At 45.8% G+C, this 12,016-nt stretch overlaps 2 protein-coding genes and 3 non-coding genes across 5 annotated transcripts; all 5 read left to right on the forward strand.

The window, feature by feature from the left end:
- Positions 1 to 195: 195 nt before the first annotated feature.
- LOC134160117 (small nucleolar RNA SNORD58) lies at positions 196 to 265 on the forward strand. The gene has a single exon (XR_009963451.1). It is a non-coding gene; the product is annotated as a small nucleolar RNA SNORD58 (small nucleolar RNA).
- On the forward strand, positions 240 to 3,481 carry RPL17 (ribosomal protein L17). The gene is made up of 6 exons (XM_062611728.1): positions 240 to 398; positions 495 to 535; positions 1,476 to 1,610; positions 2,102 to 2,200; positions 2,719 to 2,910; positions 3,391 to 3,481. Exons 1-6 carry the CDS (start codon positions 359 to 361, stop codon positions 3,436 to 3,438), a joined length of 555 nt encoding a protein of 184 aa, XP_062467712.1. The 5' UTR covers positions 240 to 358; the 3' UTR covers positions 3,439 to 3,481.
- On the forward strand, positions 2,356 to 2,429 carry LOC134160115 (small nucleolar RNA SNORD58). The gene has a single exon (XR_009963450.1). It is a non-coding gene; the product is annotated as a small nucleolar RNA SNORD58 (small nucleolar RNA).
- Positions 2,984 to 3,055, forward strand: LOC134160114 (small nucleolar RNA SNORD58). The gene has a single exon (XR_009963449.1). It is a non-coding gene; the product is annotated as a small nucleolar RNA SNORD58 (small nucleolar RNA).
- Positions 3,482 to 4,440: 959 nt separating the features above from the next.
- On the forward strand, positions 4,441 to 8,726 carry CUNH18orf32 (chromosome unknown C18orf32 homolog). The gene is made up of 3 exons (XM_062611729.1): positions 4,441 to 4,579; positions 6,183 to 6,434; positions 7,063 to 8,726. The coding sequence occupies exons 2-3, from the start codon at positions 6,207 to 6,209 to the stop codon at positions 7,135 to 7,137; spliced, it is 303 nt and encodes a 100-aa protein (XP_062467713.1). The 5' UTR covers positions 4,441 to 4,579; positions 6,183 to 6,206; the 3' UTR covers positions 7,138 to 8,726.
- The last annotated feature ends 3,290 nt before the right edge of the window (positions 8,727 to 12,016 follow it).

Below are 12,016 nucleotides of genomic sequence, written 5' to 3' on the forward strand. Positions count from 1 at the left end.
GCAATGGCGGCCGGGGCGCGCCCTCAATCCGGTCCCATCGCGGGCCCATCCCGCCCAGGGAGCCCATGGTGGGGCACAAGGGGTCTGTCCTTTTCCGGATGCCCGCGGTATTTGCGGGGTGGGACGGATGGAGGTGGCGGAGCGGGGGGTGTCTGGTGGTATGAGGAGGAAGCAGGCCTACGGGGGAGGTCGCAGCTGCGGTGATGATTTCCTTAGGACACCTTCGGACTTAACTGTGAAGAGTTAAGCGTAGTTTCTGAGCAGCGCCTGGGCATGAGGTGAACATTCTGCATGTCTGCGTTATAAGCTTAACACAGGTTATTTATAATGAGTTTTCTTTTGCAGTTGAGCAGCAAAGATGGTGCGCTACTCTCTGGACCCGGAAAACCCCACGAAATGTGAGTTGTAGAGGTTTTGTGAATGTTCGCGGGGCGGGGGGCTTTACTGAACCCATTATGGTTTTAATTCCAAAAAATGGTTTTATTTCTCCACAGCATGCAAGTCACGGGGATCCAACCTGCGAGTGCATTTCAAGGTATGCAGCATTCACATAGTAAAAAATGCAATGTTTGAGGGGGTTGTTTTTGGTAATTTTATTAGGTTTTCTTTCGAAATACATGTCTTACTCTTCCATATCTTTACGTAGTTACTTAGGGGTGGTAGCATAGGTTAGGGCCTGCGTTTGGTTTAACTGCATGTAGTGGTCTTCATCCACAGGATCAAAAATAAGATGGTGCGCCCTAAATAGCTTTGTATTATATATAGATAAAACGCAGTAGGGAAGCATCTGCAGGGAATTTAGCAGGAGGAACTGGGCTACTGAAACGTTCAAGTTAAGCTCAGAACTGGAGCTGAGGAGATGCTTTTCTGCTTGGTGTTACACAGAAGAGGGATTTTGCTCTTTTATTATCATCAGGTAGGAGTGTAGTTACTTTCTGATGGTCTTATTCAGTGCTGTCTGAAACACTGATGCTTTAACTTGATTTTTCTTCCTGGGCCTTCTCTCCTTTTAATAATTCTTTGCACAGGTAACTATGTAGTTTGGTGGTTCTTTACATGGTTTGTTAACTCAACACGTGCCTGAGGTGTCATGCTTGACATTTTAGTAAGGATTTATCCTTCAGGTGCTTTCTTTACTTGTGGGAATTAGTGGCAAAAGAGGAGTTCAGAAAAGCATAAATACTAAAATTCTGTTTTTTTCTGCTTGGAAAGATCGCGGTACAGGGTAGAAACCAATAAAGATGTCTCCAGAGCTGTAAGTTTAGTAGTGAAACTCATAACAGAGGTTAGAAGAGCAGGTAGTGAAAATAGTAACTATAGTGTTGCTGGTTATTTTACATTTGTGTGTGCGTGATGCTTTTAAACTGCGATTGTAGCAAAAGTAAGACCTGGGAAGCAGCAAGGAGTGCTTTTACCCACTTTATAACTTGGAAAGATGACATTAAAGTGAAGTTTGCTGTGCTTTGTGTTGCCAGAACACTCGTGAGACAGCCCAGGCCATCAAGGGCATGCACATCCGCAAGGCTACCAAGTACCTGAAAGATGTCACCCTGAAGAAGCAGTGCGTTCCTTTCCGCCGCTACAACGGGGGTGTCGGTAGATGTGCCCAGGTGAGGCCTGGAGTGAAACAAGGGGAGGAGGTATTTGGTTGATGGGAGGGAAGGACAGTGTGAGGAGCAGTCTGGTGATCTTAGTGGTGATGGGTGTATTAAAATAGAAAATAGTTCAATTACTTTGGTTGATGGTACCTTAAAGCTTATCAAGGACACTTTCCACTTGGCCAGGTTGCTCAAGAGAGAAAAGATTCACTCATATACTTAATTCTAGTACAGGAAGTGTTGCACATACTTACAGTGTCAAGTACTTGATGAAATTTAATTAGTTTGGTATCCCTTTAAGGCAATGTAATGGTGAGTTAACAGTGCATAAAGGGCAGGTAGTGTTATACTGGGACAAAGGTTCTGCCCCTTTCTTCTTCCCCCTACTCCCCCTTACTCTTCCTTTTTCCCATTTTTCCCTCCTCATTTCCCCCTCCTTTTTTTTTCCTGTTTTTTTTTTTCTTCTCTTTTTCCATTGCTTACTCTTCTTCCTCTTCCTTCAGGCCAAGCAGTGGGGCTGGACACAGGGACGCTGGCCAAAGAAAAGCGCAGAGTTCTTGCTGCACATGCTCAAAAATGCGGAGAGCAATGCTGAGCTCAAGGTGGGTATTACAGACACAGAGCACTTGTGTCAGGTTGTGTGGCTGTGCGCCCCAGCAAGGTGGAGCAAGTGTGGTTTAGTGCTCCTATAAACTACAAACCAAAGCAAAATCTTGGGGCAGTTTTTACCTTCGTGACATTAATTTGGGAAGTTTGATGGCGGTGATGACGTATCTTAGGACACCTTTGGAGTACCTGTGAAAAAATGCTAAGTTTTTTTTTCTGAGCCATCATCATTTTTTGAGGTATCTTCTTCCATATCTCTGTATTTGTTTTCTGGTTATATTTATGTGTATCCTCTCCTAAATCTGTTGTGGCACATGGCAGTGCAGTCTGGTTTTCTGACTTAATGTTGGTGCTTCCTTGGCAAGCAACCAGTACTGTGGCATCACCAGGTTCAGCTGTTCCTGTTTTCCAGCACCAGCATGCACGGAGGAGTGGTTACTCTCATTTTTTGTGCAGAGATGATGGATGTGAAGAGGAAAACCCAGTGACAGGTTTAATTTCTTCCTTTGCCCAGGGTCTTGATGTGGATTCTCTGGTCATCGAGCACATCCAAGTCAACAAGGCCCCCAAGATGCGCCGGCGCACCTACAGGGCGCACGGCAGGATCAACCCCTACATGAGCTCCCCCTGCCACATCGAGATGATCCTTACTGAGAAGGAGCAGATTGTCCCCAAGCCGGAGGAGGAGGTTGCTCAAAAGAAAAAGGTACCAAGCGTCATACCCGTGTCACCATCCAGGGATGGGAGGGTTGGTGCACTGTCGCTTGCAGCGGAACGGGTTGCTGTGATGATGATCTTAGGACACCTTTCGAACAACTGTGAAAAAAAATTCCATGCCAATTCTGAGCGACCTCATTGTTTACTGTAGATGCAATGTTGAGAAAGAGGGAGATGGCTTCGCTGAGGTCTCTCTTACGGGAATGGTTTGTGCTGCTCTGCTGGAGCAGAGTGTTGTGGTGAAATTGTAAGTTGAGTTGACACTGTCTAGGTGAATTAATACTTGTTAGGACACTTACATAACAGTATGGTAAATACTGTTAAAACACGAGTGCAGGTATGATCGATGGGTGGTTTTGTGAACAGGGGAAGGAATCCCTTGCAATTCCAAGAATTTGTGCAAGGGGTGGCTGAGAGGGGAACTGTAGGCTCCTGTTCTCACTTTCTCCATTCCCTCTTTGTTTTCCAGATCTCCCAGAAGAAGCTGAAGAAGCAGAAGCTCATGGCTCGGGAGTAAGCATGCTGCCGCTGGTGTACAGAAATAAATACTATAAACTCCAGTGCTTTGGCTCTGTGTGTCTCAGCCTTTGTGGGGAAGGGTGTGGGGGGGTGCTGTCTGTCTGTCACGGGTTCGGCCCTTAGCCCTGCCCTCTTTGTATTCCTTCAGCCGTGGAGGTGATGGTGCCGTGCGGGCGTTATTCACCCATAACCGAGTTAATTAACCGGGATAATTAACGGGGGCCACGTACCGTCGTCAGTGTGCGGCGCAGCGCGCAGGCGCTTCTCAAGGGGCGGGGCAGTACCATGTGACCATATACGCCGCCACTTCCCATTGGCGGTTGCGCCGACCGGACGTGCGGGGCCGCTTCCGGTGCGGAGGCTGAGGCGGTGGCTGAGGCGGCCGGTATTGGAGCTGGGCTGGGGCCCGCTGAGGTGAGTGCGGGCCCGGCCGGACACCGCCGGGGCTGCGGCTGCGGCTGCGGCTGCGGCTGCTCCCCCGTTGGGCCCTTCGTGCCCTGCCTCCATCCCGGCTGCACGGGGGCTCGCTGCTCCTCTGCGTTAACCGGGTGTATCCCGGCGTGCCCAGCTCTTGCTGAGGTGTGGAGCGCTTCGGTCTGAACGCTCCTCTGAGGAGCTTCACCGAGTCGGGAAGGCCCCGCTCTCCAGGCTTTACGTGCACTGGGATGGGCGGAAACTACTGCACGGAGCGGGAGGGCTGTGCTGGCCACCGAGGAGTGCTCCGGGGCTGCAGAAACCGGAACGTGTTGTGTGATTCGGCCCTTCTGGACTGGCTCATCCTCTGTGGAAAAAGAAGGAAAAACCTTACCTTTTGTCTGTGCACCCTTGCTTTGTTTCCATAATAGTTAATTAACAACCGAGTTAAACATGCAAAACAAAGACCATTTGAATTTGCCATGTCATGCATGTTCTTTCTGCTGACCCTAATGTGTGTGTGTGGTACAAAAGCTTGTATCACAAAGAGATCAGCTAGCTATTAAAATGTGACCATTTGCCCTATTATTCTTTTTTTTTCCTCTAAAAATTACCTGCTAACCAGGCCACAGAGCACCACCAAGCAGAAGAACCTCATGAACGGAACTTTGGTATCTTAGGACCAGTGTTACGCTTCCAGAGGCCTCCTTTTCCATCTGGTACAGGTATGATGTACTTTTCAGCTGGTATCTTGACATGAAGTGGCTCCAGCGAACTCTTGCTGTTGCCTCGGGGGCAGGCTGAGTGTTCCCTTCAGGCACGCTTGTTAGCTGGTGGATATACGTGCAATACCCTGCTGGAAATTTGGTATCTGGCAGAGGGAGTAGCTGAAGTGTCTTTTTGAATGGCTTTCAGAAGCCATTCAATGTTCATTCACATTGTCTCATATTTCTGGTTTGGGGAGAGAGGAGGATTTATTGTGTGATAGTTCGTCTGATGGTACAGAATTAGTGTGGGATAAAAGGGATTCCACCAAGTGCGAGGTTCTGCCCCTGTGTTGAGGCAGTCCCAAGCACAAACACAGGCTGGAGAAGACTGGATGGAGCAGCCCTGAGAAGCACTTGGAGATGCTGGGTTAGGAGAAGCTCCCCATGACCTGACTTCAGTGAGCGCTTGAGCCCAGAGCCGCCCCATGGGCTGGGCTGCACCCCCAGAGCGTGAGCAGCAGCTCAGGGAGGGGATCCTGCCCCTCTGCTGCGCTATGGGGAGACCCCCGCCCCCCCCCCCCACCCTGTAGTCCTGATCCAGCTCTGGGGCAGCAGCACAAGAGGGATGTGGAGCTGTTGGAGCGAGGCCAGAGAAGGCTACAGAGATGCTGCCAGGGCTGGAGCAGCTCTGCTCTGGAGCCAGCCTGAGAGAGCTGGGCTGGGGCAGCCTGGAGAAGAGAAGGCTCCTGAAGGGGAGACCTGAGAGCAGCTCCAGCGCCTGAAGGGGCTGCAGGAAAGCTGGAGAGGGGCTTGGGACAAGGGCCTGTAGGGACAGGCCAAGGGGAATGGCTTTAACCTGCCAGAGGGGAGACTGAGATGAGCTCTTAGGCAGAAGCTCTTCCCTGTGAGGCACTGGCACAGGGTGCCCAGAGAAGCTGTGGCTGCCCCATCCCTGGCAGTGTTCAAGGCCAGGTTGGACACAGGGCTTTGGAGCAAGTTGCTCTAGTGGAAGGTGTCCCTGCCCATGGCAGGGGTTGGAACTGGATGGGCTTTAAGGTTCCTTCTGACCCAAAACATTCCATGGTTCTATGATATCATCCTTTTCTCAAGCCCTGACTAGGATTCTGTTACACTTACCCACCTGTCTGCCCTTCAGTAGCAGCAAACTGTTTGATAGACCAGATTCCTGCCATTTAGTTTCACTTTAAGTCAAAAAGGAATGAGAAAACCAAACCTTTTGGCCCCTCTGATTCAATATAGTAAGGAGTGAACTGTTAGCTGCAGCTTATTTTTCAACTAGTTTTGTGTGGTTTAAGCAAGAACTTTTCTGTATTTTTTTTTTTTCCTAAGTTTCTGCTATGGGACTGATGAATTAATAGCAAATCTTTTCTTTTTTTGTAATGCCAAGAATGTTTGTCTTGTTGAGAACTTTATAACATTGTAATGCACAGCATTTTTGAATCCAGAACAATAATTAAGAATCTAAGGTTAAAGGATTTTATATCTAAAGTGTCTTTCATACATGAATGTCAACTACAGTCTTTATTTATTAAAGACTGTTTTCTTATCTCACAGCATACAACCTTGTCATCCTAAGTTGTTTTTCTTTTCTCCTCTCCAGCTTTGTCACAAACAAGAGGAAGCCATGGTGTGCATTCCCTGTATTGTCATTCCTGTTCTCCTCTGGGTCTACAAGAAATTCCTTGAGCCCTATATCTATCCTGTTATTGCACCTTTCGTGAAGCGCGTATGGCCCAAGAAAGCTGTGCAAGAAACAACAGCCACAAAAGAAGGTCAAGGAGGCAGCACTGGAAATCCAAGGGCACCTTCAGCCACGAAAAGAGATCAGGAGGATGACTCTGGAATTTATAAAGTAAGATTAATGCATTCAGCTAGCTGGGGATTAAAAGCGCCTGGTGATAGTTCAGGGTGGGTGCCACAGAAGAGTAAACGGTTGTTGTTATAAGTGTTTTTATGGCTATTTTCTTAGCAAAGAGAGTTAGTGGTAGAAATACAGCTAGGGATACTTGCTTCAGCTATTTGGTAGGTCTTGGAAGGATGTGAAATGCACCTGTTTTGTGAAACAGCTTAGTTAATTTGTTATTTTTTTAAATGACTGGCTATTCTTTGAGAGAAGGAGAAAGTCAAATAACGAGTACATCACACCGGATACATGAAGCAGAACTAAAAAACCCCTCCTCAGACAGCTCTTTCACTTGTAATGTGGGAAGATGTTTGGTGTGTGTAAATTGTGCGTTTATTATTTATCTTCTCTAACAAAATGCAGAGATTTGCGTCTGTTATCTCTGCCGTTTTTCCCTCTTGAAGCAGTAATGATATGTAAATCTAAAGAGAAGCCTCTGTCCCAGTTCTTGCTGCAGATTTCTTTAGGATCTCCCCTGGCCTTGCTTCTGAAAGCCATTTCCATCACCAGCTGTTATTGTTCCAGGTGCAAAGTCCTTTTTTGACATCCCATTAATGATGCTGTCTTTTATTTGCAGTTTGAAAGCAATGGCGTTGCAAATGGAATTGCTGCAAAAAGATCCACAGAAGTTTCTGACAAGAAAGCGGATTAGAGGAATTAATTAATAATTTATTCGCTTGTGTCCAATATGAACTGGTAATATTGCTCCCACTTTGAGACATTTTTCTTTGCACGTTTTAGCTGAATAAACTCCCCTTATGACTCACAGGAGAAGGTCTCTTTCGCCACTCAAACTCAAATGGCAGCTAGCACATTTCTAAATTTAAAATGTTTAAAAAACTGAAGTTCTTTGTTTTCCTCACTGGAACTACTTTTCATCTATAATTGATTTGGTGTGATTAGAGTTTAGGTTCAGTAACTTACGACTAAGTCAAGCTTTGGAAGATAAATTTATCTTAACATCTTAGTTTCATTAACTGCTAGTGCAGTACTTCAGGCTTTCAAACTAGAGCTGCTCTTGCTTGCTAAAGAGCCATGAATTGTATTGCGGCAGAAGCATCATCGTTAAGAGTTTAGATTTTTCATGTTAAATCTGTGGATGAGCTAAAGGAATGCTACATGCAGAATTTACTTAGCTTGCTAAAGCAGAAAGTCTTGATTTCATACTTCCATTAATTGTTTTCCTTGAAACACTGTGCCTTTCTTTCCTGAAGGGGAGCAGCAGGGGCACGATGCAAGGAAGTTGTTGCATTGTATTCTGTTGCAGTGGTTTAAAATGGTGCAGTTCTGTCTTAAAAAAAACCTAAACAAGCAAACATCCAACTAAAATCTCTTCAACGTGCTTGTGGAAGTTGAATGATAATAAACCAGGATTTTATTTGAAAGTAAGTTACTTCATACAGTTGTTCTTAGGCTTCTGAGCTACAAATATCTAAAGTCATAGCAAAATCTTTGAAAACCTGGAGACAGGCTGCAGGCTGAAGGAGAACATAAGACTACTGAGTTTGGAATAGAGAAAGTGAATTAGTGAGGTCCAGCTTTACCTCTTCCTTGGAAGATATGTTTCGGAACAGACCTGCCTCCCAACATGGTACTGTAGTTGTGAGGTGGTTTAAATGCCCCTGTGCTCAGTAAGGAAATGATAGTTCATGCTTTGTCCCCTCTGCCAAACCAGAGTATTCATTGAAAGATTCGAGACAAAACCATTTCAGCCATTCTGGATTTACCATTTTCCTAAAAGTATGCTTAAAAAAGCATATATGTAATCTTTGAACTGTTCCTGAGGTCAGGTCTTGTTCTTGTGGCCACATTTCTTCCTAGAAGATAATTATCCTGAAGACTCGCTTGATGCCAGCCAAATGCCTGTATTCTGCTGGTACCTGGTTTTGTCAGGTCTTGTGTGAACTGATTCGCATTGTTTGCAGCTGGGTATCGCCTCCCTCCTGTTACACCATTAATCCTGTAATGAGATGAATCGCAGAAAACTAGTAAGATGTTGCGTAATAAGTGTTTGCTCTCCCTTAATGAGCTAGTCTTAGGAAGTGAATTTGGTATTGCTGTTTAAAGAGCTTTTGCATCATCCTTGGAATGTTACCACCATGTGATCAGCGTATCACAGCTACAGCTTTCTCTTAGACTGGTGAAGTTCCTGCTCTTTGTGATATGGAAACCTGGTTTTATTATTGTCAGTATGCACAGATGGTGTAATTCATATAATAAAAGATAACAATACTAAATGTACACTCCTGTAACTTTTCATGGGTGGTGTTATGTGGATTGTGTAGTAGAAACGACAGGGATTGGAAAGTGGAAGTGAGGGAATTGTGCTACTTCCCAGTTGTTTTTGTCCTTTATCTTTGAATATTTCACCCATAGTGTTGCAATGAATCATAACCATATCCATCCATCCATCCATCCCAACCCTATCCATCAGAATTTCACCTAGTAAAGTGTGGATGTAATCTCTGCCGTGGTGGATTGGGTTTTCTAAACAAATAAACCGCCTCGTCACCCCAAACAATAAATTCCTCTGTCAAAGCTCATGCTCTAAATCTGAAAGCTTGGAACTTCTATCTGAAATTGCCTTGTGATGTGGAAGGAGTAAACTGCCTGAGAAAGGCACTCCAGAGCTGAGGTCAGGCACAGCACCATTCAAAGGGCTGGAGAAGCAAGTCCTTGCAGGTGTGCAGCTGAACATGAGTTCTTGCATTGTCAAGATTGTCTCTTGCACAGTGTTTCCTGCCCCAGGGCAGGTAACCTTAGCCACTGTTGTGAAATGCTGGGCATCTCATAGACAGGCCCAGGTTTGGGGGTAATAAATTCACCTCAAACAGCTGCAAACACAACAAAAAGTAGAGCAAGAGCTGTACTGGGACTCTTTGTCAGTGTGTGCAGTTGATTATGAAGTGTGCATAATTATTTGGGTTATGATTATACAAGGAAGTGCTTCAGACAGTAACAGGGAAAATAAACTGTATGGTAAATCAGGCTGAAAGCTGAGTGAGGCTTCTAGCTGTGTGCTGTTTAAACACCAGTTTCACCACTACTGGAGAGACTGCATAAAGCAAAATGGGCAGATAATGCAAGCAAAATTGCGGGATTTGTGCTTTCTGAGATGGTGTTTTGGTGCTTCTGTTAGCTGCAGTTTAACACTCACAGGAGTAATATACATCACAAAACTTTCCAGAATGAGGAGCTTCACTGGGAGTCAGGGCAGGAGATTTGTGCAACAACTCTTCTGTTCTTGTAATTTTCCAAGAACAGGTCAATAATCCTGTTGTGTGTTGTGAATAGTAAAAAAGCAAAGGAACTGCCTAAGCCTGGGCAAGGGTGCAGGAATCATCTGCTGGGAGACAAAGACATGCACAACGCCTTGAGAAAGGTAAGTAGGCAGAGATTAAGGAAATCCTCACACGAGAGAACAATATCAAGTAAATTTAACTGAGAAAATCTGCATATATTCGTTACTAAAAGCAAGGTTTACGAAAGGGCCCAGGCAGCTAATGATGGCAGTGGACATCTAAGATTTATGAGGCCAAGGAACAGCTTCATTTATGCCAAAGACCTTTAGGAAACTGCAGTGCAGAAATCTTTAGGGACTAGAGTTCTGCAGATCTAGTCCTAAAGTCGTCAGCATCAAAGCTGTCTGGTCTTATCTGAATACTATGGAGGAAGAAAATAATATTTGAAAATATTTGAAAAATTATTCAAATCGACTCATTTAAAATACTTTTTTTCTCCATGGCAAGGTCTAGATGTGATATGGTACCTTCTATATGCTGATTTGCATAGGTAGCTGACTGCCAAAGGCATGGATATTATTGAAGTACACCTTAAACAATCCAGCAAGTATATGTAAAAAATTCTTAAATAGAAGTTGAGAAAGTTTTATATTGCTGATTATTTTGATGGGCCTGATTTCTGCAAGCAAAGGAAATTCTGGCAGGTTAAATTGAATGGGATCAGCCTCCAAGGATGTCTAAGCTGACAACCAATTCTGTGGAAAATGATCTTTATTCAGATGTGCTCACAGAACACTGTTAAGTTCTATCTGCAAAGCTGATATAATGACAGGAACACAATATGCTGTCATTACCCGAATGCAGCAATCACGCTCCAGCCCTGTGGGAGCTGCTGGGCATGCTGCTGAGTTTAAGTCCTTGGAGTCATTCCTCCTTGATTTCTGCACAATGCGGAACATGATTGCTGACAGAGCAGTCTTTTCAGAGGCTGCAGGTAAAGGAAATGACAAGAAACTCAATTTACACTTTAGATTAACTAAATCTGCCTTCAATGAGAACTAATTGTTTCATTAAACTGAATGACATGAAAGAAGAGATTATCTTCCCTGTGCAGTTTTCTGATTGTTGGAACATGCTCACTGAACCAAACCATGTTTTGTGTTTCACAGCCTGTCATTACTTCTGCTTTTCACTGAACCTGACTGCAGCAGTTTAATTGAAATGGCCTAGAACACTGTGAGTCTCTTGCTTTAGAAGTGGTTTTCGATCATACTGCTCAATCTTTCATTGTATTTGAAACATAATGTACTTGAAATGTTGGAGTGTTTACATGTAGGGAGATGTAGCAATACTTGTATTTCAGCTCCTTTGTGCACACAGTCCTACCTGTTCTATAGCCACTGTTGGCTCTGCACGGTTTTTATTGCTGTGGCGGTCTGATAAAACACCATACGAACATGAGGCCAAACCCTGTGCCAAGATACTTGCTTTACGTGGCAATGTGTCTGCAGTGCTTGCGCCCCAGCTTTGCACACGTGCTTGTTGGCTTGCACAGCCCAGTTACAGGTGTGTGTAAGAACTGGGCTGCGTATTTAGCATCATGCACCGTGATAATGGGATTATGCTCTGGGCTGATCACACTGGGAAAGGTTTCCCATTTGAAGGAGCCATTGGGCATTTATAGAACCAGCACAAAAACCACCTCGGAGATCATTGCACCACAGAGTGCTTGGTGTTGGAAGGGACCTTAAAGCTCATCCAGCTCCAACCCCTGCCATGAGCAGGTACCCCTTCCACTAGAGCAGCTTGCTCCAACCTGGCCTTGAACACTGCCAGTGATGGGGCAGCCACAGCTCCTCTGGGCACCCTGTGCCGGCAACTCAGCACCTTCACAGGGAAGAGCTTCTGCCTAAGAGCTCATCTCAGTCTCCTCACCCTCTGGCAGGTTAAAGCCATTCCCCTTGGCCTGTCCCTACATCCCTTGTCCCAAGCCCCTCTCCAGCTTTCCTGCAGCCCCTTCAGGCACTGGAGCTGCTCTCAGGTCTCCCCTTCAGGAGCCTTCTCTTCCCCAGGCTGCCCCAGCCCAGCTCTCTCAGCCTGGCTCCAGAGCAGAGCTGCTCCAGCCCTTGCAGCATCTCCGTAGCCTCCTCTATCCCAGATGCAGCGGCGACGGCTGGCACAGGGTGCCCAGGGAAGCTGTGGCTGCCCCATCCCCGGCAGTGCTCAAGGCCAGGTTGGACACGGGGTCTTGGAGCACCGCAGTCCAGTGCCAGCCCCCCCCCCCCCCCC

Source organism: Pezoporus occidentalis, unplaced genomic scaffold (assembly GCF_034315485.1).
Source record: "Pezoporus occidentalis ecotype Australia unplaced genomic scaffold, CSIRO_AGI_Poc_V1 ctg157, whole genome shotgun sequence".
Taxonomy (NCBI): Eukaryota; Metazoa; Chordata; class Aves; order Psittaciformes; family Psittacidae; genus Pezoporus; species Pezoporus occidentalis.

Excerpts from the sequence above, each read along its gene's own strand:
- RPL17 (XM_062611728.1), top strand. The coding sequence starts at position 359 with ATGGTGCGCTACTCTCTGGACCCGGAAAACCCCACGAAAT. Across the intron at positions 399-494 it reads CCCGGAAAACCCCACGAAAT|CATGCAAGTCACGGGGATCC; the intron begins GTGAGTTGTAGA and ends ATTTCTCCACAG. Across the intron at positions 1,611-2,101 it reads GTGTCGGTAGATGTGCCCAG|GCCAAGCAGTGGGGCTGGAC; the intron begins GTGAGGCCTGGA and ends CTCTTCCTTCAG.
- CUNH18orf32 (XM_062611729.1), top strand. The coding sequence starts at position 6,207 with ATGGTGTGCATTCCCTGTATTGTCATTCCTGTTCTCCTCTGGGTCTAC. Across the intron at positions 6,435-7,062 it reads ATGACTCTGGAATTTATAAA|TTTGAAAGCAATGGCGTTGC; the intron begins GTAAGATTAATG and ends TTTTATTTGCAG.